The sequence below is a fragment of the Cuculus canorus genome, chromosome 4 (assembly GCF_017976375.1).
Source record: "Cuculus canorus isolate bCucCan1 chromosome 4, bCucCan1.pri, whole genome shotgun sequence".
Lineage (NCBI taxonomy): Eukaryota > Metazoa > Chordata > Aves > Cuculiformes > Cuculidae > Cuculus > Cuculus canorus.
In genome coordinates, this window is record NC_071404.1 from 20378397 (window position 1) to 20404639 (window position 26243).

The window sequence follows — 26243 nt, forward strand, 5'->3', positions numbered from 1 at the left end:
CGGTTTGTGTTACTCCTGGTCTTTAACTGCACTGGGTATCCATAATAGTCCGTAGCCTTTCAAATAAATTCCAGAGGCTATTTAAAGAGAACTCCAGGTTATGCTGTGTTGCAATAAAGCAAAGTGTATTTGTATTGCAATTCATAAATCAAAAGTGTTTAATCTTAAGTGAAACTGGACCAGCCCTTTGCAGATAAACACAATAGAAGTCAAACTGAGTGTATGAAGAAGAATCAGGCCAGTTTGGGGACTCTTAAACTTTCTGTCTGTAAAAGTATCTATAATTCTTTTCCCGCCTGCTTCCATCCCTGCTTCATGCAGCGGCTCTTACCTGCCCTCTCTCACTTTGCTGACATGCTCCCGAGGACGGAGAGTGCAGAAACAGAAGTCAGAGATTAACCTGCTAACAATAGTTGTGTCTCTTTAGTAAACTAGAAGGACAGAAATTTCTGAAAATCACCAATTCTTTAACTTTAAACTACACGTGGTGTTGAAGTTGTGCAAATACGCGCAATGCGCACTTTGAAGAAAGAAGAATCAAGATAATTTCGCTTATGGTCATTAGTCTCTGAACTTGAGGAGCATCTTGTGTTTATTTCTTGTCTCCTCTCAAACAGCAAACCCCTCTCCAGATTAATGCTGTGCAGCATAAAGTATAAACATTTAATAAAGGATTGGTGAATTAACACAAACATTAATAATAATCTAAATTATCTTATAGTTGGGTTCCATGCCTACTTTTTACATTATGTATTTATATTTAATATACATATGTAAAGATGAAATTCTGTGAAATTAGGTTGACAGACCTACAATTAGTTTCTGAATGCAGCTTTTTCAAAAAGCTCCCTTACAGTTCATCTCTCCCTCACTCTCATTATGTGATTTCTTCTCATGTTATTAAAGAGGAAGTGTTTCAAGAATTTTTCAAATTGGCTGATGTAGAGTAGTTTGACAGTTGCACGATCTTGTGTTTTCAAGAGAAATGAGTCCCCAGAGAGAACAGTGTTATTTCCCTTTTGTATATTTATTTAACTTGATTTTTTTTATGGTTAATGCCCTGAAAAGTTGGAAATGCATATAGCTCTTTTGCAAGAATATTACAAATGGATGCTTATCTCAGGCACTAAGAATCTTTGTTTCTTTGAAGAGAAACACCAAGTCAAGGAACAGGAAAACAGGAAGAGGGAGACCAGTGACATATTTTCCACTTGCTACAGCAGGATTTTTCATTTTCTTTTCTTTTCTTTTTTTTTTCTCCTTAGAAAAATTGCAAATGAGTTCCTCCACCTTGATTTCTGCGGGATGAGGTGCTGCTCACAGTCCAGCACCAGCCCTGTGCTCGCTACACAGGCTAAAACTGCTCAGTCGAGGATGAAGCTGCTCTCTCATGAGCAGTGGTGCTCCACTAGACCTTAACAGGCTGTGTCGGACAACACAACAGGCAGTAAACAGCCAAAGTCATTGCACCTTTGTGGACACCCTGACAGCATTTCTGCTTTCTAAATCTTGGCTAACTCGGCAGCACTGCTTGTAGCTCTGCAGATGAAAATCAGCTCTGCAGGCTTACCCGCAGACCCGCGGGCAGGTACTGGGACACGCCAGACGTTGTGTAAGGCTGGTGCTGTGCTCAAAGACAATTGCTGCATGGAACACATAAAATACCACACCAAACTCAGTGCGTGGAAGTTTTGGTGCCCTGCAATCTCCAACTCCCACTCACAAACAAATGCAGAGTGCCTCTGCTGCTGCCAGATGACCCACCAGCCTAACTGACTCCGAAGCTGGGACTGTGACTCAGGAATGACAGAAAGTGCCCTGAACCGAGGGGGCAGGTTAGGTTCCCAAAAATCTGAGTGCTTCCCTGGGACTACAAAAATCTGCCTTCTTTTAGTGGCTCCAGCCTCAGCCGTACATGGAGAAAAGCAGTCACCTCCATCACCCACTGCAGAAGACGTAAAACCTCCCTCCTCTGGTTGTCATTTTTATGGAGAATCATTCTACTATAAAATTACCGAGAGCAGATCCAAGTGCTGGAGACACAAAACAAGGCTACTGCTTGATACAAAAGGATGCTCTCCTATGCAGCATTTCTTCATCATGTTTAACTCTATGCTGGACAAATCAAATGATGTTAAATCAAACAGCAGGGTGATGCAATAGGACAATGCCCCTGCAAAACAAACCCACCGACCAACTGACCCAGAAAGTCATAGCATGGATTGAGAGCTCATGAGCAGAGCCTGGTATAAAGTCCATTACAAAGCCAGTGATTAAAGCTAATTTGGGGTTTTCTATGTGGTCTAGAGAGCCTTGCAGAAGTTGTTTTGATGACTCTGTCTTGTATAGTCCAGGAGAGTCTAGGGCATTGCATGAAATTCAGAATACAATAGATCCTGTGCAACTGGGACAAAAGGAGAGGTCTGCTTTTTAAACAGGGATTGTAAAACAAGTACTAGTGCATGGTGGCACTGTGGGCTTTTCTCTGTGCTAACTGCTGTCCGCTTTAAAGGCTGTTAGCCATTATTTGGCACCTCTTTTTTTAGCCAGAAAACCCAAACGTAGGCAATGGGTAACAACAGACTTTAGGGATACACCTGGCTAACACCTAGCAACTTCCATCTTTCAGACCCAGACTGAATGCCAAATCACCCTGGCAATTGCGTTTCTTGTAGTTATCAGACCTTCTCCTTTTTAAAATACATCTTTCTGACAGCAGCCTACAGCTAGTATTTCCTTTTCATTCTCTGAAGTGCAGAGCACTACAAATACATCATTTAGCTTTGCTGCAGTCCTTTCTGTCCCTTTGATCATCTCTTATACACCTTTCTGCATTTCTGCTTCATTCCTGCATGTGCAGTACATCAAAAAAGAGCTTTGCAGCAAGTACTTTTCAGGGTGGGTTTCTTCAGGGACAGAATCCTGGCTGGTGTAAAACAGCAGAAATGCCACTGAAGTCAGCTGCATTATTGTATTTAAACCAGCTAAAATTCTTACCCTAGTTCTTATTTCAAATTGCCTTATCGTTCAACTAAAGCTTTAAAATTCTCTTCTCAGAGCATGGACTGCTGGCTCGGAAATTTCCTTGCAGAAATGGCAAACTCAATTGGAGTCCACTACTTTGTGACTCAAGGAGTAAACCATGAACGACGACGCTCCTTTCTTCCTTCCATTCAATATATTTCCTTAAAAAATGGTTTATGATGCTAAGAAGTTTTTCTAATAGTGCCTAGAATGGACAGTTGCTTCATGTGTTTTATAAATTCACACCCCACCCCACCTTTGCATTTGGATAGTTGTTAGCTGATATTTTTTTGCACATATTTATGAAATCTAATTATAAAGCATTTTGCCTATTTCAAATGCTTTAAACCCAAGCAATTTCCTAGTCCCACCTTATTGCAAATATAAATTTCCCCAGCTCAGAGGCTGTCAGTGGATGAACTTGGGAAAAGCTGCAAAAGCAGCAGCTTTAGGCTTGGGGTGGTGGGCAATCCTGGCTCTCTGTCTTAAGACTTCAGCTTTCACTGAGCACGGCATGAACATGGCCTGGCTCCCACAAGCACAGTAATTTGAACAACTCATAAACACTCTGAGAAAAGAAATACTAGTTGTCCTATTTCCTAGAGTAGGAACTGAAGCCTAGGGTTAAAGTAACATGTTCAATATCACAAGCAGAAGTTAACTCTGTATTTCCAGTTCCTGGCTGATGATCCAAGTAGTGGACATCTCTTTAGCTCTACTCTCCCTTATACAGGAAGAAAAAATAAATCAGCTCTCAGATAACTGAGTATCTCAGATCCGATGTAGTATAGGACACAGTAAGATTAACACACACAGTGTTACCATTCCAGAAGCTGACAGTCACATTCCTTACCCAGCTGGCAGGAGACACGAACTGGGAAAAAGGATTTTCTTTGCAATTTTCTTGCGTTGAGAATTGTTCCTGAGTAATAAGAGCTCCTCTTTCCTCTCTACAGAAATCTCAGTCTTTTAAATTGCTCTGGTGATGGCTGAATCCACATTTCAGCTACAACAGTGGGAAGCGCTGCAGGCAGGGCAATGTCCCCAAGAGGAGAGCATGTCTCAGTTCACGGGATGATGAAGCACATGTGAACTCTCTGTGCTCCAGCCAGCTTCTGGGAAACAATTTTTCTATGCCTCAGACTGATGTCACGCTGCCTTAATACTACTTACTGCTCTCTTTGGAAAGAAATCACTGCTGTCTCCTGAAAAAAAAAAAAAAAAAAAAGAAAAAAACGGCTGCAGAGGAGCAGATAATTTGGTGAGTAAAGCAGTGGTCATTAACTAGCCCTGAAAATTCACAGAGAAGCATGGCTGAAATGTATCTCTGAGTTTACACTTTGAATTCAGGTTTTAAAACCACAAGAACCTTTGGTATATGGCCATGTGGAACAGTTACTGTTGCCCAAGCACTCCTTCCATTTTTGACTGATGAAGAATGAAAAATGCAAACCAGCTCCACGACAACCAGCACATAAGTGAGCAAACTGCCCAACTGCGCCTTAATATAGCTGCTTCCTCTCCCCTCACTGCATGTTGAAGGTTGCTTGTTTTAGATAAGCACATGAAGTCATCAAAAGGAAGATTAATTTAAAAGCTTGGTCATTTTTTTACTTTTCTTTGGAATGTTGGTGAGGATTGAGAGCCAGGCAAACAAACTAACCAAGAAAGGACAACATGTTGGCTTTGCCTAAAACAAAAATGCCTAAAACATTTTCCCCCTCTCTCTCCTCCCACGTTTCTCCTGGCGACGCCTCCCCTGAGCCAGTGTTACTTAACTTTTACACAAACACGCAGTTCCTGTAAGCATCAACTTCAAACAGCTCAGGCTTTCTGTCTGAGCACACCTCGTTTTAGGGGAGCAGAGACAAAGAGCTACTACCGAGGGATTCACCAGCAGTTCTGAAAGGTAATCAGCTTGTTGGATTTTTACTTTTCGTTTGTAATCCCTAACTAGTGGTTAAGTAGATGGCCCAGAAAAGCTCCTGGGAAACTGTCTTGCTGGAATTTGTAGTAGGAGAAAAATCTCAGTACAAACTCAAACAGATTAAACAACACTTTGGCTAACTTGCTTCCTGCGGAAAAAGAGGTAGTTTTTAAGATCGAGGGTGAAATATAAAATCACTAGACTTCCTTTTAGTCATGGGTGTCAGTTGTACATGTTTAAACTTGCATATGCATTCTGATTTAGTTTCAATTCATCACATTAGACAGATTTAGAAAGCAGCAGTCCACTGGGACGGTGCTCCAGCTGCTTTGCTCAGCACCGCCACAGGCTGCCTGCCTCTCTCCAGCCCTGCTGCTGCAAAAAGCCTTTAATTCTTTGTAGCTTCTTGTACCTTTTGCAGGCTCTGAATTATGAAGATGCTTCTGCTTCTTTCTCTGGTCTCTGGGCTTGCCCTGTCTGCCTCTGATGTCACGACAGAAAGAGAGACTCATCCAAGCCAAGAGTCATTTTGTGACATACAGAAAAAAGTGAACGACCTCTGGCAGAATTTGCTCTATCCAGTAATGCCTGGTAATGAGACAAATCAGATGATTTACGCCACTTGTGAAATGAAGCCCAGCTCCAAAATAGATGCTGACAAGCCACAAGTGACTGGACAAGTCTTATTTAAACAGTATTACTCATACGGAAGACTAGAAGCTATTTTTTACTTGGAAGGGTTTCCATTGGATAATAATCAATCTGGTAGAGCTATACACATCCACGAGCTCGGGGATCTCAGCAATGGCTGTGATTCTACAGGAGGACACTATAATCCTTTCAGCGTGAATCACCCCCGTCACCCAGGGGATTTTGGCAATTTTTTTCCTAAAGAAGGCAAAATCAGAAAATACAAACCAAATCTCTTAGCCACTATGTTTGGTCCTTATTCCATCATGGGCAGAGCTGTTGTGATCCATGAGCAGGAAGATGACATGGGCAAAGGCAACAATAAGGCCAGTTTGGAAAATGGAAATGCTGGGAAACGTCTGGCTTGCTGTGTGATTGGGATATGCAACAAGACCTTGTGGGAAGAGAAACTGAGTGAGGTTACAGACAAGAAGAAAAGAGGGATCAGCAAACGAACATAAAACCAGGCCTAAGACCAACAAGTCGGCAACAGCCTGGGCAGCACAAAGTACGTTAGGCTGTACCACTGGCAACTAAGCTATATTGCTAAATCATTCCCATTTCCATTTGCTTGCTCCTCTAAGAAATGTTTATCACTTTGTAGAGCCTCCTTTCTGTAAGCCCATCAATAAAACCAGCATCAACTCAACCTTGTCATGTATTTTCTTGAAAAGATTCCCTTTTACGCAGTTTGGGAGTTGAATGCATGTAAGCATGCTAGCAGATACGGCTGATATAAAGAGTCTGTGCACTGTAAGGGGCTCTTAAGGGATCGTAAGTTGGATACCAAAGTAAAAAAACCCAACATAATTGTAAAGAAATTGTCTCTCATTAGATGCTATCCTGTATTTGGCTGCCAGTCTGAAAGGTAAAAGCGTCTCCATGCTTTCAATGGTTTTGGGTGTTGTGTTGCAAGACCCAGATAATGGACTTCCCCTAAAAATAAAGGAAAGTACAGGCATTTCTGTTTTAAACTTTAGATCCTGTATGTTATTCTACTTGGATTTTCAGGTTTTATTCAAAACATATATAAGCTTCTTAACTCTTTTAAATTGTCCGTATGGCCACAGCTGAGTCACACTATTCATATCTAAAAGCAGACTTAAAAGAAACCTTCCAGTTTACCATCACTCCCCAGCAAAATTCCCTAAGGCCTCTAGTTTGTGCATGTTAGTAACTAGGATGCATACAAAAATTTTAATGCTGCTTAGACGATGATGACAAAGTTAGCAGATCAGAGATCAGTATTATTTTCAAAGCCACAAAATACTGCACGTGTCTCTTCATACAGAAATGCTGGAAGTAAATCAGTCAATTTAGACAGGAGAAGTAACAGTGAAAAGATTTAAGTCAGATAATTTTCAAACTTCAAACTCTCATTCAATAAAGCTTTACTTTTTTCATTAAAACACAACTCACTCAAAATGCTAAACCACTACCTCATAACTATCATTCATCTGATGCTGAGAAGATAAAAGAAAATAAGCAGGTAGAACAAGCCTATCAGGAAATGCTTTTATTAAAGATGACAAAATGTATTAATACAGTTGAACTACGTGGTATAGTTAATCCAGGCGGCAACAAAAGGCGCTTGCAAATAAATTAAACTGCATAATTTAGAAAGTAAAACCACAAACAGAAGCTGGTAAACAAAATCCTATCTTTTAGAAATGTAACAGACTTTCAACTTAATCTCAGTTAAGATTTTGAAATACATTCCTGAGCTCATATGGATTAACAAAATTCCACTGTCTTTATTATACAAATTCCCGTATGCTTAAAAATAGTCTTATTTAAAAAAAGCAGCAGCAATCTAAAAGATGCTTCTTAATCTGTCATTTTCACACACTTATTTTACAAATTCAGGGAACACTGTTTTTCAAATAACCACAACATCATACTTTCAAACAAAATCCTTCTCACAGATAATGCATTAATCTACTTTTAGGTGAGACAACCTCCTTAAAATCAATTTGTGAAATGCATCTTTTCCATACCCCTGTCACAACATTCCCTTCCCAGTTCGCTTCCCCAGAACCCAACTGCAAACACGCTTATATGTCTGGATGTGACTTCTGAATTTCGGAAGTCCCAGAAAAGAGGAAATCAAGTATAGAAAGAAAACCCCAAATACCCCCCTTCCCCCGAGTAGTGTTGATTCCACAACAAAACCCTAATTAATTTACTGGGGGGAAAAAATCATCACTATAATAGTGCAACAATATTGAAGAAAGCAATATCCAAGGAAGATACAGACAAGAATATTCAATTAGTTATCACACAGTGCAGCAAAGATGTCTGTTTTTTACACGTCTCCTGGGTTTGAAGCGTTGTGTTCCTGGGAGAAGGCTAAAAACATAGCTAGAATACACACATTCACTAGGGCAGAAAGGAAAGGGACAGGATTGCAGTAGTGATATATCACTAAAAATGAGGTTTCCAGAGAGCTAGATATCTAACTGGAATTTAATGATTGCAAGGGTGTAAAAATGGCATCTAAGAGGGACAACGGTGTGAGGATAATTACCAAGATGTTGTAATGGTTGGGTTGTACATCACTACATTCTCACAGAAGAAAAAAAAACAGATCAAAAAGAATCAATGAATGAGGCACTAAAAGTTCAGGTCCAGAACTGCTTCTACCTGCCTGAAATTTCTCACCAAACTCCTCATTAATTAATAGTATTAACTTGCTGCTAAGGGACCAGGAGCAAAATACTCACACAACTGTGGGCTAGGAAAACAACATAACAACCTGAACATTTCAGAGCTCAGCTATGTGAAATCTTGACCTTATTTACTTGCCTCAGTTTTGACTGCATTGATATTTAGCTCTGCACAGGATTAGTCTGTGAAAGATGGAAAAGAATACATCTTGAATAAAATGCTATTTCATGTGACATTCAAGCATTAAAGGAAAAAATCCTGCCACATTCTCCCAGAGATTTCAGTTCCTGCAGCTATTTCTCTTCTGACTTGTCAGTACTGTCATATAAATGAGTCAATAACACAGTCAGTTACAATTAATGGGAGCAGCATAACATTCTTTTACCTACTTAAACTCTTCCTGTTTTTTCAGGTGATGAGGAACTTAAATGGTGATCAGAATAATGAAAGAAAAACTTTTACTGCTTCATGTTCCTAACACACTTAAATATACAGATGTTTTTTTGTTCCTAAGGGCTGCTGCTCAATACCAGTGAAATGCTGCAACATCAAATTACCTTTAAAGAGAAAGGAAACACAGTTGAGGAGCACTGTGAGTTTGGCTTTATTGCCTGCAGACAGGCACTGAAAGGGTTACATGAACGCACCTGCTAGGGAAAACACATGAGGACAGAGACAAGCCACATTTTTCACCTTCCCACTATCATTCCTTATATTTATATGTAATCATTTACATACAGCCTTTCTTCTGCTGAATACAAACTGTTCATGGACTCTGACACCTTGATTATGGCAGCACCTGCTAGCTCATCTTCCATATACAGAAGAGTTTGTCAGTATTGCTAATATAAACTCTTTTTATTCAGTAGCTGACAAGTGGGCTGTAAAAATTTGCAGCTGGCAGTTATTTGTCAAAGAAGGACTCAATCTGGGAGGGATTTTCCTTTTTATTAGTAGTATTTTATTAAATTTGGTTTAATTCTCTCTGATTGGTTTCAAGTTCTAGGAGTGAGAAGTGAACATTTACAGACAATTAGGTCCCAAGCCAGCAGAAAAATTGCCTTGACGGTTGCTGGCCCATAGAAGCTCCACAGCTGCGGAGTCTATTCCTTATGCTACAAACAGGAGAGGAAGGACGTGCCTCCCCTTCTCCAACAGCTGCTTACTTCAGTGTTAAGTATCCCCTTGTTGCTGCCTTCCTAGGAGCAGAGTGGCACAGCTCCAGCATCAGGAGCGAGATAGGGAATGACACAGCAGCCTCCCTTTTCCCTAGTTGTTACAGGAATGTTTTCCTATGACTAAACAGCAAGGGAAGAAGTTTAAGAAAGCGGCAACAAAATGCAAATAAACCTTTTAATACACTAAAGACTGGCAAAATGAGGAAGAAAGGAAGTTATCTTTAGTTCCAAATCGTAAGATAAAAAGACATTGACTCCTTTGAAAAGGAGGGCACAGGTGGAGGAGGCTGAAATCTACCACCCGTTACTGAGCCTGAGGGCTGTTCCTGCTCCTGTAGGTTGAGGAATGCAATTCCAGTATCGGAGAGTGCCAAGCAGGTGGACAGAGCATCACTGGTTCTCCTCTTGCTGTTCTCCTTGCTTTGGAACAGCATTGCCACTTCTCACAGAAAGACTTCTGGCTTCTCTGGCAATGTGTCCTTCAGAGCTTCGGTAAATTGGGTTCTCAGTATCTAGTGCAATAATTCCCTGTATTTTCATGAGATGAGCTGGGAGAGGGGGAAAAAAATCATACAGTTGAAAAGATATAAAGGTTTTTAATGAGAGAACTATGTACAGGCAGGGATGGTTCTCAGAAACTTCCTATAAGGTAATAGTGATTTTATTCTAAGGATGTAATTAGGCTGACCATATGTAAACAGAAATAGAACACAGTCTGAGAAACAAGAAAAAGCTTGCAGACTTAAGTTGCTTCTCAATTTATCACTCCTATACTTTTAAAAATTAAAACAACAGGCCAGCATTAGGACCATTCATGTTACAGAAGCCTAGTGATAAGACAATAAATCATTAGCATTGGTCTCTTCGAGGTAATTTACATTACTGTCGCAATCTATGTAAAAACTCCAAAAAAATAACACGATTAAACCCAATTCTTTCCTTTAGGTGATTTAAAATTTTGGCACACTGTAGCCAAAACTAACTGAAAAACACCTTTATTAGAAAAATATTAATGTTTTGATGTAAAAATCAACCCTACAGCATGCTGTTTCACCAATCATATTCACAAGAGCACAGACATTGCAAAAGGATTACAGTAAGAAGCTTGAGGGCCTAGATGTCATACCTCAAGCCAAACTGTTATCCAAATATTCACAGTTTTCAGCAGGATCAGATGGTTCCTTGTTTTCAGATTCAGAGAGCTCCTCAAAGTTGTTATTTGTGTGTGCAGCTGCAACACCAAGCCCTTCGTGCCTTCCAGTGTCCTCAGTATGCACCACATCCACAGTGCTGCTATTCTGATCCCCTATTTCATTTGGAATTTCACAATCGCTCTCTGAAGTTTTGTCATTGTCTTTCAGAGCCTCAGTCTCAGCTGTCTGTTCATTCTCTGAGTTTGAGGGATCTGTGGGGTCAGATGGGTCAGGGCTGGAAAGTTGGAACTCTCCCTCGGATGAACCATTAAGCTCTCCTCCAACCACCAAGTTCTGCTCCCCCGCAGAAGTGCCTGCTCTTTTCCCTTCCAGTTCTGCAACTGCCTGCTCTGTCAGTTTAATTATCTGACTTCCAAGCTTGTTTATTTCTTCTTCCTCAGATAGCAGCTGGGGTAATGAAGGATAAAAATGTTTATTTTGGTTTCTGTTACTTAAGTTTCTTCCCTCTGGAGCCAGGGATTCACTCACAACAGCACAAGTTTCACCACATTCTCCCTTCTGTTCTGCTGAAAGAGAAATGGAACAGCAAGACACGGAAGTCAGTTGCAGACATTTATTATATATCTGACCTGAAGACTGTCACTGCCAGTGCCAGGCCACGGAGATATTTACTTCATAACAAATTTCTAAGACTGATTCCCAGGCCCATTTCTTAGACAAAAAGCAATCTATGCTAACTTTATCTATGCTGGACCTGGACCTGTTTTGGAGCCTGTCTTTCCTTAAAACTGACAGCCCTAAGAGAGCCACAGTTGATATCACACTGTAGGACAGCAGGATCAGGCAAACATTTTCAAAGGAAAATCAACTCTAAGCAAGGCACTCAGTTACAGAACTTTTTGGTACAGCTTAACATTAATCGCCATGTCACTACCACTTGCAGGGGTTAACACAAGCTCCTTTCATTGGGAGCTTTTCACAGGCTTTCATCCAGTAATGAAGTTACCTTATTGGTCCTCCAACACTTCTCCACACACAGAAGATTATTCTAATTCAGGTAAGCAGCAGTGGAAGAATTTTAAATATACCAAAAGGCAAACACTGAACAAAGTGTTTGAGTAGAGAAAACAGCATTAAGTAAACAAACAGCTTTGTGAAAGAGCTAATTTGTCCTCATCTCAGTTAAGGACAAAAAGCGTCATTGAAAATAAGCTTGTGAAGTCAAGTAAGAAAAATTAGGAAATGCCAGAAGTACGACTGCATTGACAGCTTAAAATTACTCCTGTCTTGCATATGCATTACCTTCTAGTATAAGAGCATTTACTCTTACTTCTCACGCAGGAATCCTGCCTCACACACTGCACAGGACAGCCTGGCTGCAGGAAGGGATCAGAGCTACACAATGCAGGAGCCCACCCTCTCTATCAGACCCATCTCATTTATAATTTGGGAACTGCTGAGTGAGTGAGACAAGTGGTGGTGTGAAGGGAAGAGACACTCTTGAGGAAGCTAGGAACACTACTCTGTAAGTCTGTGGAACAGGCAGAACCTTTCAAAAGGTGATCACACACTGGATCTAATCCTCATTATCTGAGCGCTCAGCTGGAAACCTAGGAGCTTGTTTTGCAGTATTGCTCTGCTCATGTTGTATATCTGAACATGCATATTTAAAGTGCTCCAAAAAGAGCCCAAACTCACGTACCTGAAATTAGCACTCAAAAGTAGCAGGGACTCTACCTTATATTTGCATGCCTCAGTTTCCACCCTTTACAGAGGCATAACAACATCCTATCACCTTGCTCCAGTTTTCTGAAGATAAATTGTTTCAAAGCACTAGAACACCCGAGAAAAGTTCAGAGAAAACCAGTACTTTTGTCTTTAGGGAATGCTTGAAATAGTGCACAGGCAATACAGTAGGAACAATGCACTTAATGAGGAAGAGGAAAAAATCTGAATAGCTGTTCATTAGCAGCTGTGATGCTCAAGTGCAATCTATCCCACAACACTCCTTCTTCTGCATTGGCTAAAGGGAGATTTGGTGGCACAAGACAGTCTTTAATTCATATGATTGTACTACGTCTTTGTGCATTTTCACACAGGAACTGCACAGTATATCCTAAAGACTTCTACCATCCAGCTTAACTGAAATAATGATAACAAGTACAGACTAAAACAGGCCTTGATGAGATCAGGATAAGTAGATAGATTAGATTTAAAAAGCCTGAAAAAGCCCTCTGATTATCTGTAGATCTACCTAGAGCAACATTTGATATATTATAGAAAGTTCTGATAAAGAATGTATGTTAGTGTAAAAGCTAAATAAGTTTTCTGGGCCTAACTAGCACCAAATACCAATGGATTTAAAGGACAGTAAGTGACTGATGTGACATCAGGCCTAGTATTTAATGATATCTAAGAATTCCATTGCTATTCTGCTTATCAACTGATATTCCCTTTACTGATATTCAACTAATAGGAAAATAAAAGTTTTTTTTTATTTTATTTCTGGAATACTTTTAAACCAGTGGCATAATTGCTTGGTAAACAAAGGCAGACAAACACAATCCTATGTTTTTCCCAGTTGCCACCTCCCCCAGATTTTGGAAGTACACTGTAGAGATGAAAAATTGCAATATGCACCAAGCTCCTAAAACTTAACAACAGGCAGTCATTCTCTACGCAGAGTGGCACAAAAGGTGACTCAGTGTACCTCTCCCATATAGCTGCTGACTGCAGGGGAGCTGTATGACTCCAAGCACTCAGGCATGCTCTACAGCTGAAGACACGCTGCTTCCTCTACAAGCTTCAAAGGGAAGACAGGTAGCTCCAAACATCCTCCAGAAAAAGAATCCAGAGCAATGGAAGAAATTATTGTTGCTCTTGCTACTGCTAGAAGCTATGGCGTCCCCCATGTGGCTGGTTGTCATCTGTGTCACTGAAGAGTTCCCCAGTTTATTTAAACTGTCACAGAGGTGAGTTTTGTCTGAGTTCTCACTGCAATTTACCAGGTACACTGAGCCACATGCAAAGGAAAAATGCAAGCTGTTTGTGCAGGGAGAACAGTATTTTCCTAACCTGCTGCAGTTCAATTACAGCATTTCTGTGACTGATCTTGGCTCTCTTATGGTACAAGATGGGGAGGCAGAAGAAGGGTGATGACCTACTGAAAGTGGATTCTTCCCATGACTACCACAGGCCTAATCCTTGTCTGCCCTCTCCTTGCCTAGGCTGTTTTATTCTATTCTTCCTTGCCTAGCTCTTTGCTCCTGCTCTGTATCTCTTTGTTTATCTAGCCCTTACACTCACTCTGCCCATTTCTCATCCACGTTTCATTCTTTTTTATCACACCTTGCTTTCACTGTCAGAATTTTGACCCCTTGCTCCCGTGCTGACCTCTGCTCAGCCAGACATAAGTGCCTCCTCACTCAGACTTCCTTTGACTCTGTCAATCCTCATCTACTCTAGTCTTCCCGTCACTTGAGAGTCCTGATCTCATCCTTCTTTTGCTCTCTGCTCCAGGTTTTATTCCCTCCACATTTACATTACCCTGTGGGAATGGTGCATGCAAAATTAGAATAATTGGTTTAGTTTTTGTTGTTTTTAGCAGAGGAAGTTGGAAACTGAATGGTTTAGAATGAGGTGGAAACTCCAGTGTGTTTTCCGAGTAGAAATCTTTTTCCTCAGATTTCAAATGCCTTTTAATTATAGACGTACTAAATGCTTGCATGTTTGAAAAACAAAATAAAAGAAAACAAAACAAAACAAAACCACGTGATCATCAGAATTGAACATGAAAATAGTTATTTGGCTGACATTAAAAAAGTCAGCTGAAGTGGAAAACACAACATGGAAAGCTTCAGCCAGAATTAAAGTTTGGCAATGTCACCAAGCAACAGAAACAGGGTCTGATGAGACCTGACGGGCAGCTTTAATACTGTAATATCAACCTCACTATTTTTGAGTTATTATTTTTTGAGTTATTATTACTCACCAGAGAACTATTCCCTATAGTTTCACTTCTTTTTTTAGCAAAAGTATCAGCTGATCAAGATTATAAAAAAATTATCAGTTTGGCTGTCGAGTTTTATCAGATGATGACAAGGATGATAAAACTAAGCCACAGTTTCAGGACTGACAAATACATTGTTTATGATGCTTCATGGTTAGCCGAGTGAGATCTGTGCACACCAAAATGTTATGCCCATTAAAGAGCTTATCCAAATGCTGACAGGCAAGCATAATAATCCATCTCCTACCCATTATGAAAAACTAAGGAAAAAAAAAAAATCAAGGTTATCAGTAAAACACTACCTTCTGCTACTGTCAAATAAAGTTAAACCTGACTTTGGAGAGATGTTAAAGCTTGGTGTTGGTGAAGGATTTTTAACAAAACACATGCAAGACTATAAAAAAGCAGTCAATTTCTCTGGGAAAATGAGTGGAGTATTTCAATTTACTGGGTGCAATCAGGAAGCCTTTCATCTAGATATCAGCTATAATGCAGAAAAGTGCTAAGCCAGTTCCACAGACTGCTTTCCTACTGTGCATTTTAACCAAGGGAAAAAAGCAGGAGGCAGTTAACTGTAACATAGATGGCATGAATAACTTCTCACAGTATCAAGTTATCTGGCAGGAAAATTCTTTGAGGTGCAAGACCTGATCTCTAGCCCTGAGCAATCTATTCAACAGTCATTTTTCAGTCATTTCTTTGCTATTTGTACTGGGACCGTCTATCCATTTTACTTGTGGATGATTTATTCAATCTCTGTGACCACTGAAACTTTGCCTTCTGCTATCCCAGCATGAAAGCTTATTACTTTTTATTTGGAAAGAAATGAATGCTCAGCTCTCATCATGTTCCGTATGTTCCAGGTGCTCACCTTGTACTTCAGTTTTCTGTGGCTTATCAGTAAATGCTAACAACGGTGACCTGGACCGTTGTATAACAGGCAAGGTTGGGTCACCGAATGTTATGGTATCCTTTCCACCTGAAACAATCAAAGTGTTAGAATTATTAATTCACCAATTACATCTGTTGTGCACTAATGATAAACGCATCCTAGAATTTTTTTTTAAATGTTATTGAAAAGTAAAGAACAGGAAAAGCATCTCAAATGATCTTTCTAAATCATGATAAAAAGTACTCCGTTCTGGGGCTGGAATATGCAAGTAAAATACAGAAAAGGCATACGTTTTTACCTACAGTACTGAGTAGAGGATAGATTTTGAAAGACCAGGTGCTGCATGCAGCAAATTGTATTAGCAATTAACATTCATTTCAGAACATTCATAATCAGATAAGAAAAGTTTTACAAAGAATAATGGATCATTTGCATGCTATTACCAGCAAGTGTTCAGCACTGACTCTTTACTCTCTACTACTCTGCCTCAAGTGATGAACCTGCTCAAAATTTATTATTTATTAATTTATTATTATATGTAGTTTTACACTACAGACTCACACATTACCCTCCTTATAAAAAATAGTAAAAGCTTAGTGTTAACTAAGAGCTGAGGGAGCAAACAAACATACATTGCTGGGGAACAGGAAAGATTTTAATCTGAAAATTCAAAACCCAATTCTGAGCATTTTCATTTTAAACCAAATGGAAAAGGCAATTTCGCAGCTCTTGCAGACAAAATAGTGCAAGAAACTCTTCAGCTGAGGACTCTGCTGTAGATGCCTAGTCTTTACGTATTTTAGCAATACAGAAAGCAACACCTGCAGATCCTTTAGGAAGTCCTCCACCATTCAAGACGTTCAGGTTTTTAGTGACTGACACTACCTTAAACCTAGAGGGGAAATGGCAGGAAATGTGCAAGATCAGCTAAGCGTGATGTTTGTGTGGCCTCCAGAACAACTGCCAACCGGTAAGTAATGGCTGGGGAGGCAGCAAGCTACTGCTCCATTTATCTCTATAAGAGCGGACATTTATGTAACAACCATTTCTGCCCTCTAAATCTGTTTGTACGTTTCACCTTAAGGCAACATCCTAAATCTAATCACCCATCCAAGACAAAGACTTTCAAAAGAGCACCAGGTCAGGAGATACGCAGAATAAATCCAGCTCTGGAGAAAGTTCTGGTGCCTACTAGGAAATAATGAAAGTCAAGCTGTTCCCATGGGGTCTAATTGGACTACCTCAATCCTTAACGACTTTTGAAAGTACTGGCTGTAAATACCTTGATCCTGAAGGTATTAATGACGCTTTTATATCTTTAACATATTGAGGTACACACAGCAGCAATATCAATGCAATTAGTGCTTTTGAAACATGGATCTTGTCAAATATGCATCAGAATTATACCTTCACCATAGCAAGCAATAAAAAAATAACTAACAGCAAAGTAGAGAATTCCTCTGGTGTAAGGCAAAATTAATTAAAATGACAGAAAAAAAAAAAAAAAAACCAAAACAAATCCAAAGCCTGTTTCAAAATGCAAAAGCTCCTAGAAGAATGCACCTTCCTGTAACAGTAAAGGAATGTTGTGTTGGAATAACTAAATCATACAGGGAATGAGGGGTATGGGAACATCCCATAAGAGACTCTGACACAGTCAACAGTAGCCACATATCCAAAAAGAAACAGAAGACTCCAACAGAGGAAGTAAAATTCAAAAATATGATGAAAAAAGAATTGGAGGGGCTTCGAAAGTAGAAAGTAAAGTTTTTTCATTCCTTTTTTAAAATAAAATAGTAAGTCTGAGCTAACGTCCCTGAAGATTCCAAGACAAGCTTCAAAAAAGAAACTTCTTGACTTTCAGCCAGCATTTACACAGTAAACACATTCATTTTCACATTTTCCTCTGAAAATCAACTTGTTTAAAGAAAACAGAGCTAAGCTCAGTATCCACACATCTAAGCAGCAGATGCGCCCAAGGAGTCTGATGCACATTAATTTATTAACAGCGACTCACATCTATTCATAAAGGAGGGACATGGGGGTATTGCTGCACTATATTCTGTGAATCACAATCTGAAGCTGGATTACACACAGGGAATTTCAACAAGTTATATAGCTTTGTGTTCCTCTGTCTAGTGATTTTTTTTCAAAGACCTTAGCGAAAAGTATACAGATCTCAAAATAAGCAGACAAATCATTTTTCAACAGTAGTAAATTCCTCATTTTCTTCTCTAGGGTGTGGCATCATTTTATAACCTCTGCTGCACCCTATACCGCTTTAACTGGCTATACCCACAGCAGCTGCTCAGCCCATTAATTCTGCTTTGCCTCTGCCTCACACTGATTACTGCAGAGCAAGAGGCAGTCCTGAAACTTTCTTATCATCCCAGACAGAAAAAGGCTGAGTCATGGTTGGTTCTTTTCTTAGGCTTTTTTTCCAGTGGAAACTGTGAATTTTCAGGAAATGATAGATTAAAAAAAATACAGAATTACTTATCTGAATGTCTAGCAACACCAAACTGTGAATGGCATAAGGTGGTGTTCACTACATACTATTACTGAATACACATATTTGAATATTTCCGAAGACAAAGCAAAGAATTAAATGCATCTATGAAATTCAGATTGTCTGCTTCCTTCTCAAGGCATATAGGCTCATAAAAAGAAAATTAGAGTCAAATCTATGTCCAAGCTTGCTTTCTTTTCAGCAATGAACCTCACAAGAGATTAGTTTAATGAAAACCCATTTTTTAAACAGGTGATGCTAAAGTTTGTGGCAGGCAGAACTTCTACACAAAATTAACTATGCTACCAGTTTCACCATTTCTCCATTAAATAGACACTCCTTGATTTAGCATCCTCATAGTTCATCCAGGCATTGCTTAAAAAGCAGATGACAAATATGTCACCTAACAAAAGATCAGAAGCGGTCAAGCTCTCACTTCAATAGCATAAAGTTTATTAACGTCATTTATTCATATCATTTGGAAGATATGAATATCAGAGTGACAGAGTATGTTATAAATGTTATATGGACAACGATGCCTAAGTAGGAACATTAACTTCAGATTAAAACCCAGCAATTTATAACTTGCATTTTTTTTCAGTGCTAGACTGAACATCAGCTTTCATCTGCGTATTTTTTCCAATGACAAAAAGTTCACCACCAAGTAATAATTTTTTTCTCTCTGGATTTAAGACTGACTAGATGACATACTGTCCATGTTATGCCCCTCACCCAAGCCAACATTCAGCTGCAGAGTTCACTGTGGTAGTTCCTACAATATTTGTTATACGCTGCTGTTTATGGAGTGGAAGCTTTCCACACTCTGAAAAGAAAACTGGTAACCCACCAGATGTTGCAGGGCTCTTTCTGACCACCTTGGGACTACAGTGCACTAGGAAACAAAAGTGCACTCTTGATTTAGCAGGCAAGCAGCAAATCAACAAACCTTGGTGCTCAAGAGAACTCTCAATACAGTGTTAAGTTCCTTTACAAATATTTAAGACCACCCTTTCTTATGATATTCTTCAATTTAAAGGAACAGTAGAGAAGTCTCTATTTCTCCATCTAACTCACTTGACTGAACATCTTAATCTGTCAGATATAAAAAAGTTCAAATAACATTTCCATTTATTTACATGCGGTGACAATATTTAACGTACTGCTAAAATCGGTTACTAAAAATATACGTCAAGCAGAACCTACTCCCAAATCCCACTGAGACATTGTAGCTCAGGCCTTCAGGCAGCAAAAGAAAGGAAGGAAAGAGACAATTATTATTGTATAAACATTAATTTGATATCTTACCTAACACAAACTAACAACGGCACAAGAAGTTCCCACTGTTCCATTTTTTAATACATTTTGCAAAGATTAGAAACACTGCAGTTATTACTGTCTGAATTTCATGGAACGCTGTCTTTGGAAAAAAAAAAACCTACAATACCTTAAACTGATGAGTTTATGATACACATTTGTATTAACGCACAAAACCACATAAGCACGGTTTTAGGCATATATTTCACCTGCATCTTTTGGAGAATGTGGGGAGCGACAAATGCACTAGGTGACTAACTGAAGAGTAATCCATGGAAATAAATTTGGGAGCTTCAGTTCTGGAGAGCATCAATAGGAAAGTCACCTCCAGAAAGGTGATTTGAGAATGCCTACAGTGGGCAAGCTGAAGTGGAAATAACACATCAGACCAAATGGTTGAACAGCATATGTTTGTCACAAGGGCTCTTCAGCTTTGTCAAATGCTTTGTTCTAGATGGAAAGGTTAGGTGGAAAAAACAGAGTCAAAGATCCAGAAACCTAAACCACACTACCTCCCACCCCGAGTAGCACTGATAGGAAGCTGTAAACAACAAAGCCTAATGATGCAAACAGCAACAACGGAGTAGCATAATTTACAGTAGTTAAAGAAGACACAATTAGGTGTAATGGGAAGAAAAGAAGAAAAAGTAAATGTAAATTAAATATTGCACATTTTCTTAACAGTGAGGTCTACTAAGAAGCAGATTAATCTCCCATTACTTTAGTAATTCAAAACCAAATATAATACTTAAGATGCTACAGGGAATAAGCCTGTTCTGGAGACATGGACTAGAAAATTTAAGATCATTTACATTTCCAATTTTTCAGAGTTTATGGTTCTACAGAAGAATACTAAAAATACAGCAATAAAATCCATGGAAGTTACAGAAAGTACAAAATTAATAAATAAAATTTGTTGGAAAATGTAATAGCCAATATCCTCTGTATCATTTTATACAACTGTTAAAATAAAATAGTTCCATTTTTTTGCCTGCAGACTATGCAGACTATTTGATTATCTCCAGTATTTAAAACTTTTTTTTTTCACTATACATATTTGACCCAGAGTTTAAAGAGTCTAGTGATTTTTGGTTTCAACTTAACATTTATTAGAGATTTCTAATTCTGCAAATGTGCTGAATAGCACATTTGGAAAATCCCTGTCATTAAAAAATTACAGCCAAGCTTTTTTTAAAATACAAATATATCCTTGAAAACTAAATAATGCAAGCTGTTCTCTTGAATTTTTACTAACCTGGAAGACTCCACAAGCCAGCAATTTCCAAAGTTCTTAATTTCTTTTCCAGTTCTGCCACTCGATTACCTAGAATTCTTTGGAAAAAGAAAACAAAAACAAAAAACAGGGATAGGCAGCTGAGCTGAGATTACTTGTTATGCTATGGTAACCAAAGCTCAATTGCTTACATGACTACAGTTGAATTTCTAACTTTTCACTTAACTAGTGCAGTAAACTTGCATGCAGGCATCTTTTTTCACTAATGGCAATGGACAACCTTCCCCAGAGTTTAGAGAAAATTAAATATAGCTGTCTAATTTATGCCATAGGTACGGGGTTTGTTTTAAAAAAACCCAGAAATCTAGGATGTACTGGACATTCAACCTATAACCTTCAGTAAATACAAAGAATAGCAACTCACAATATTTCTGTTTCCTTGCCTGCAAATATCTCTTCCCTGTCTCTTTTACTTTCTCTACAACTAAAGTCTGAAGGTAAAACTATGGCAAACTCAGGACAACATATGGATTGATTCTGAAGTTCTAAGACACAATTTTGGCCTAGTCTATAACTCACAGAGGTTTCTCTATCGCTAAGATTGTTTAAAATGGCAAGGAACAGCTTTTCTGCCACATCTAGTCTTTTAGTGCCAAACACTTTTCTACTTTACTAAAATGCTTCAAGCTCTTTAGTGCCTTTATCACCCACTCCTAGTTTTCACTGTATTTCTTGGCTCTTCTCTTCTTTTGTACCCAATTCCTACACAAATACTATCTGCACTTAGCTCTCGTGCGGGATTTGATATTTAGTCTTAATTCTCTCCCCAGATCAAATGTGAGATTTCTATCTTGCAAAGAAAGCTCTTTTTCCCAATGAATTTTTGAAAGTGTTTCTCTCACAGGCACAGCAAGTCTCCTAGAGTCAGAAGTCTTTAAATAAATATCAAACAATACTCAATAGAGTGAGAAACCTAGACGAGGCAGCAATTCTAAACATGACAGCAGAGATAATGGACAGCAAGTTTTACTCATCAAATTACAGCAACAAGATAAGTCAGTTAAATTTGAACTGAATGCTGAGAAGCAGCATATCACAACGCAGCAAGGCAATAGTATCTTCCCAAGCTCACCAGAGCTGTGTAATCCTGCACTGCGTGCTCTCCAGCAAGGTTTTTATGCTGCAGACATTTGAGTATACTGGGAATGTCATTACTGACAACATGGCAGAATCAGGGAAGGATGTGAAGAAAACCAAACCCAGCAAATATCAAAGAGGCTAGAAAAATTGATTAACGAGGACTAAGTATTTTTAAAATCTCTATTGTGAGGGCTATGCAATGAGACAATAAAAGCTTGTATGTATTTTAAAGATTACAAAAAAAAAAACAAGATGAGAGAGAATGTAAAAGAAAAAGAGAAAGCTTATAATAAATATCAAAGAAAGCACTGAGAGGTACAGGGGTGTATATCAACTAAAAATCAAACAGTCTATCACATTTACAAGCAGAGGAGAGAAGACATTTGGGAGCAGTTATGCTTATTTCCCCATTGAAGCTCAGTAATCAAATAGGTTACCAAGGCTATGATGGTGTCTTCTCCAATTACAATCAACATTGTTCAGGTCTAGATTTTACTTTCAGAATGCTTCCACCTGGTATGAGAGATTCACCTTAACTATTTTCTTATACCAATGTGCAGCCCGACATCCAGCAACTGGGCTCTGCAGTACAAAGCAACAGGTGACAGAGAAAGGCACAGAGCAACTTTCAAGAAGCTCTACCTTGCCCAGAAGGAACCCACTCCTATTTCTGCCTAAGGCTCCACCAAGGGTCAGTCAAACGATGCGGATTTTCCCTGGCTTAGAGGGGCAGGGAAAAGACAGAGATGATGCAAAACTACTTCTGAGTCATGTTAGCTCAGCCAGAGAGCCAATAAAACGTTGATTTGGTTAATGATTGTCATCACAAATGCGTCACAAGTTTAGCACTGTCAGAAAAAGAAATGCTTATTATTTTCATAAGTAGTTCACCAAGGCAGAAAAGGAGGAAAAGATCCTGCCCTCCCTGTCAGCTAGCTGTATCACAGAAGGGAACTCAAACCTCTGCACCAAGTCTGCACCAAGCAGTGCTACTGCTCTTTTTATAACACCAAAGCCACATTCCTCTTGCTTCTCTTAAACTTTATAATTGATTTATCAGCTGTACCACACTATTTCTAAAGGTTTCAGAAGCAAATATATCTTGATAATTCCTACTGGATCCTCACAAGAAGCACTGAGCTGTAAGCTATTTTTTTTAACCTTTGTTGCAGGTTCTCACACAGAAGGATCATTCGGCAGCTCTGAACAATGGTTGGCAAAAAGAGAGGACAATACTTAACACCACTCCTTTCATTCAAGAAGAGAGCAAAATACATTCAGTGACAAGTATGATTCTAGTTTGCTCCAAACCCCATTATTTGAAGACAGGTATGGAAGAAATGAATCCTACATAAAGCTGCGAGTTCTTACAGAAACAATTTTATGAAAAATGGATGTGTAGGCAATGCTGAACACAGTGTGGTTTATCCTGTTTGTTCCTTTCCCCTGTGACCTCCAGATTATTTTTCACCTCTGTATGTGCAGTGGGAAGACTGAACTGTGGTGGTGTGGAACAGCAGGTATTTTTAAAGGGGCTGCATGGGTTGGTAGCATCAAATTCCCTAATCTGTTTTTTCATGTCTAGTCATCCTTTGACTAAAATAGAAGGATCATGCAATGGACAAAGGTGCCGACAGCTATTTCCGTTGTCCTCTGGCCATGTGTCTAATAATAAGGGAGTTTGTCTAAACCTCTCTCCAGGCCAAGGTTTTACAGAAATATTTTGTTCACATAACCACATATGCCCCCTTCAACCCTGAATTTAAAAGCTCCCTTCTGGCTCTCCCATGCTTCCCAACATACATGGCCATAATCTGAAGGGAGCTGTGGTGATTTACGACATCTGAGCTGCATTCACCTCACTTTCAATTTAGGTCTTGCTACAGGGAGCACAGCCTCCCCTACAGATGCAATCACCCAAGAACCTCTCATGGTCACATATTAAGTTCTATACATCACATGGAAACGGTTACTCAGTTACAGACTGACATCCTTCCTGTAATTTTGGTCATGACCAAACTTGCCTGAGTTATAAATATTAAAATTAGTGCAAAATGTTTACGTAGCAAAGCAAGTTCTACACTGATCTGGCTTGCATGGGTGCTGGCAATTTCAGTAACAAATTGCAATAAAAGGAATATCTAATAAACGGTTTACGGCTGGCAGAAGAAAAGAAGATTTTTATCCCCCTGGGTTACACCACAGGGTTAAGACTGTTTATTTTTGCATTTATGTAACTATTTAATCTTGCAACACATTACTGCATACAGAATTAGTTTACAACTGCTTTTTCAAATTAAGCTAATGTGCTTGTGAGGAAAAACCCAGGACATTACTTAAACTTAGCTGTAGTAGCTACCAATCACCTGGGGAAAATGACTTGTTTTCTTCCCCAAACAACTTTTTTTCTTAGAAGTGGGGCTAAAAAAATAGAGGCTGGATTTAGCCTACACACTCCTAGGCACATACTCCCACAGCTCCTTTTATCATGCCACATATTTAGAAAAGCGGCAACAATAATAACAGTGTGCCTGTTCCAACAGCAAGTGCAACGGATGTTTTTAGTAACAGTTTAACAGCAGAAAGTCAACTTCAACAGCATATCCAAATTTTAATCTACCTAAAAAAATCCACTCTCTTGTTTTTGCTTTAATTAGTCAGAAAGTAAATCTACCATTGTGATACTGTAAACTTACATAGCAGTATCTCAATCTGAAAGCAACAAAAGAGGTTTTGACTTTAGAGTAGGTTAACATTTTGGAGGAAAATAAGCTGATACGGTATGAAAGGTCTAATTTACTCACAATAGAATCGCTAATAGGTCAATCATCTGTCAAATATCAAAAGCAGAACCTCTTCCCTCAGTGAAACAATGACCCCAAAATCTAACGTTCTTCACCCAATAGAATCTCACCTTTTTTACACAAGAATCTGAAAGAGTAACTGTGTCCTCCAAACATGCTCCTTGTGCTGGGAAAGCCAGGCAAACAGGGCAGTGGGGTGAAGGAGAAGACTTCTACCTTCTGATTCAGGTAAAACCTTTTGTCATTACAATTCTGTCTAGCCCCACATCCTTGTCAACTTCCTACTTTGAATGGAGAAATGTCTTCAACAAAAGAAAGCATCCTCTACCAGTACCAGTTAACAGACCTGTCCGTTTTACTTGTGCACTGACCTCATTCTCACCCGTAACTTTCTCTGACAGGTGGGCAGTTTCTTTCCCATTTTCAGAAGTCAGCAATCTTTACTCTTAACCTTTTACATGGCAAATAAATGCCTCCAGCAACCAGCTAATGCACCTCAAATAAAGGATGTTTTCCTCTAATCTCCTACCCGCATCTCCCTTTTTCACTTGAACCCTTTTGTGTCTTAGGTGTTTCTACTCAAAGTAGTTCCCATTCCTCCTTGCTCCTCAAGCGCTTCTTTAATTCAAATAAAGACAAAGGTGACAAAAAGAATGAGCACACCACGTAGGAGTGTTGCTGAGGCTCTTCACATAACTTGCTCAGGATTTGTCTTCATTTTTTTTTCCCCCGAAGCTTCCTGAGGTGAATACAACACCACAGCTCTGAGCAAGCTCCTGACCTGGGAGAGATGTGGACTGTCACCTCCCTCTAAGATCTGATCTTCGATTTGGCACAGAATATTAGTTTGTGCACACGTCCAATCTCTACTCCCATGGCTATGTATGACCCGCTGGGCACGCAGATAAAAGAATTGCTATCACCTTGTGAAGGCTTATCTCGAGAAAATGCATACTCAGTAGTTGAAAGCAGAGACAGTGGTATCAGAAAGTAAAGCCATCATCGCAGTGATACATTTGAGAGATATGAGAGACTGCATGTGATCAAAGAGAGATACAAAAATAAGAAAGAAGTTTGCTATAGATATAGGCAAGAGTGTGCAAACTAGAACACTAGGTAATGGTACAGCATCAGGATGTAAAAGGCAAAGACTGGTTATAGCTGGGATAACAAAAATTATTCTCTAGATACTTCCCCTTTGGTGTTATATTAGCAGTAAGAAGGCGGTAAGCAGGTGTTAGCCCTTCATTAGCACCGCTCAGTGCAGGAAATCCTCTGGCATTACATGACACACAGCCATGAATTGACAGTGCCGCCATCAGTTAGATCTGGGCTACATTTTCACAGCTTTAGTCTCTCTTTAGCTTATTAGGCATTTGCTTTCTCAAGAGTATTAAGAGGGCTATAAACTGCTCCTCCACTTCTGTTGCCACATCACTGAGAATTATGCAATGGAGTCTGCCTAGTATCAGTTACAGTTTTCAAAATGAATCATCTATTCTAGTGCAATACTGTTTACTTTAGTACTACTCCTTCCTTTCATGAAAAATGTCTGTCTGTTTCTGGCATCTGGTCCTGATGTGCTTTTGAGAAGCCTGAATAACCTCTGATTACCAGCAGTGACTCAGTCTTAAAATACAAGGGGAAGGGGAAATTGAGCACAGAATCAAGGAACACTTCCTAGCTCTGATTTTCATACAC

At 39.3% G+C, this 26243-nt stretch overlaps 2 protein-coding genes across 7 annotated transcripts in view; one reads left to right on the plus strand and one right to left on the minus strand.

Moving 5' to 3' along the window:
- Positions 1-4778: 4778 nt before the first annotated feature.
- Positions 4779-6297, plus strand: SOD3 (superoxide dismutase 3). Of its 2 annotated transcripts, none has more exons than XM_009565458.2 (2): positions 4779-4933; positions 5373-6297. In XM_009565458.2, the coding sequence occupies exon 2, from the start codon at positions 5383-5385 to the stop codon at positions 6100-6102; it is 720 nt and encodes a 239-aa protein (XP_009563753.2). In that variant the 5' UTR covers positions 4779-4933; positions 5373-5382; the 3' UTR covers positions 6103-6297. The 2 variants fall into 2 exon arrangements, with proteins under 2 accessions (XP_009563753.2, XP_053921356.1); XM_054065381.1 differs by having other exon boundaries at positions 4793-4933; positions 5354-6297.
- A 3599-nt stretch (positions 6298-9896) lies between these two features.
- CCDC149 (coiled-coil domain containing 149) overlaps positions 9897-26243 on the minus strand; it is a 52074-nt gene continuing 35727 nt past the window's right edge. For 2 of the 5 annotated variants that reach the window (XM_054065882.1, XM_054065887.1), the window contains 5 exons: positions 20620-20696; positions 19254-19286; positions 15521-15628; positions 10613-11206; positions 9897-10034 (listed from right to left, as the gene is read on the minus strand). In XM_054065882.1, coding sequence (XP_053921857.1) covers positions 10614-11206; positions 15521-15628; positions 19254-19286; positions 20620-20696 — 811 coding nt within the window. In that variant the 3' untranslated portion in view covers positions 9897-10034; position 10613. The remainder of the gene's footprint in view (positions 10035-10612; positions 11207-15520; positions 15629-19253; positions 19287-20619; positions 20697-26243) is intronic. The other 3 variants (XM_054065883.1, XM_054065886.1, XM_054065884.1) reach the window with 3 other exon arrangements.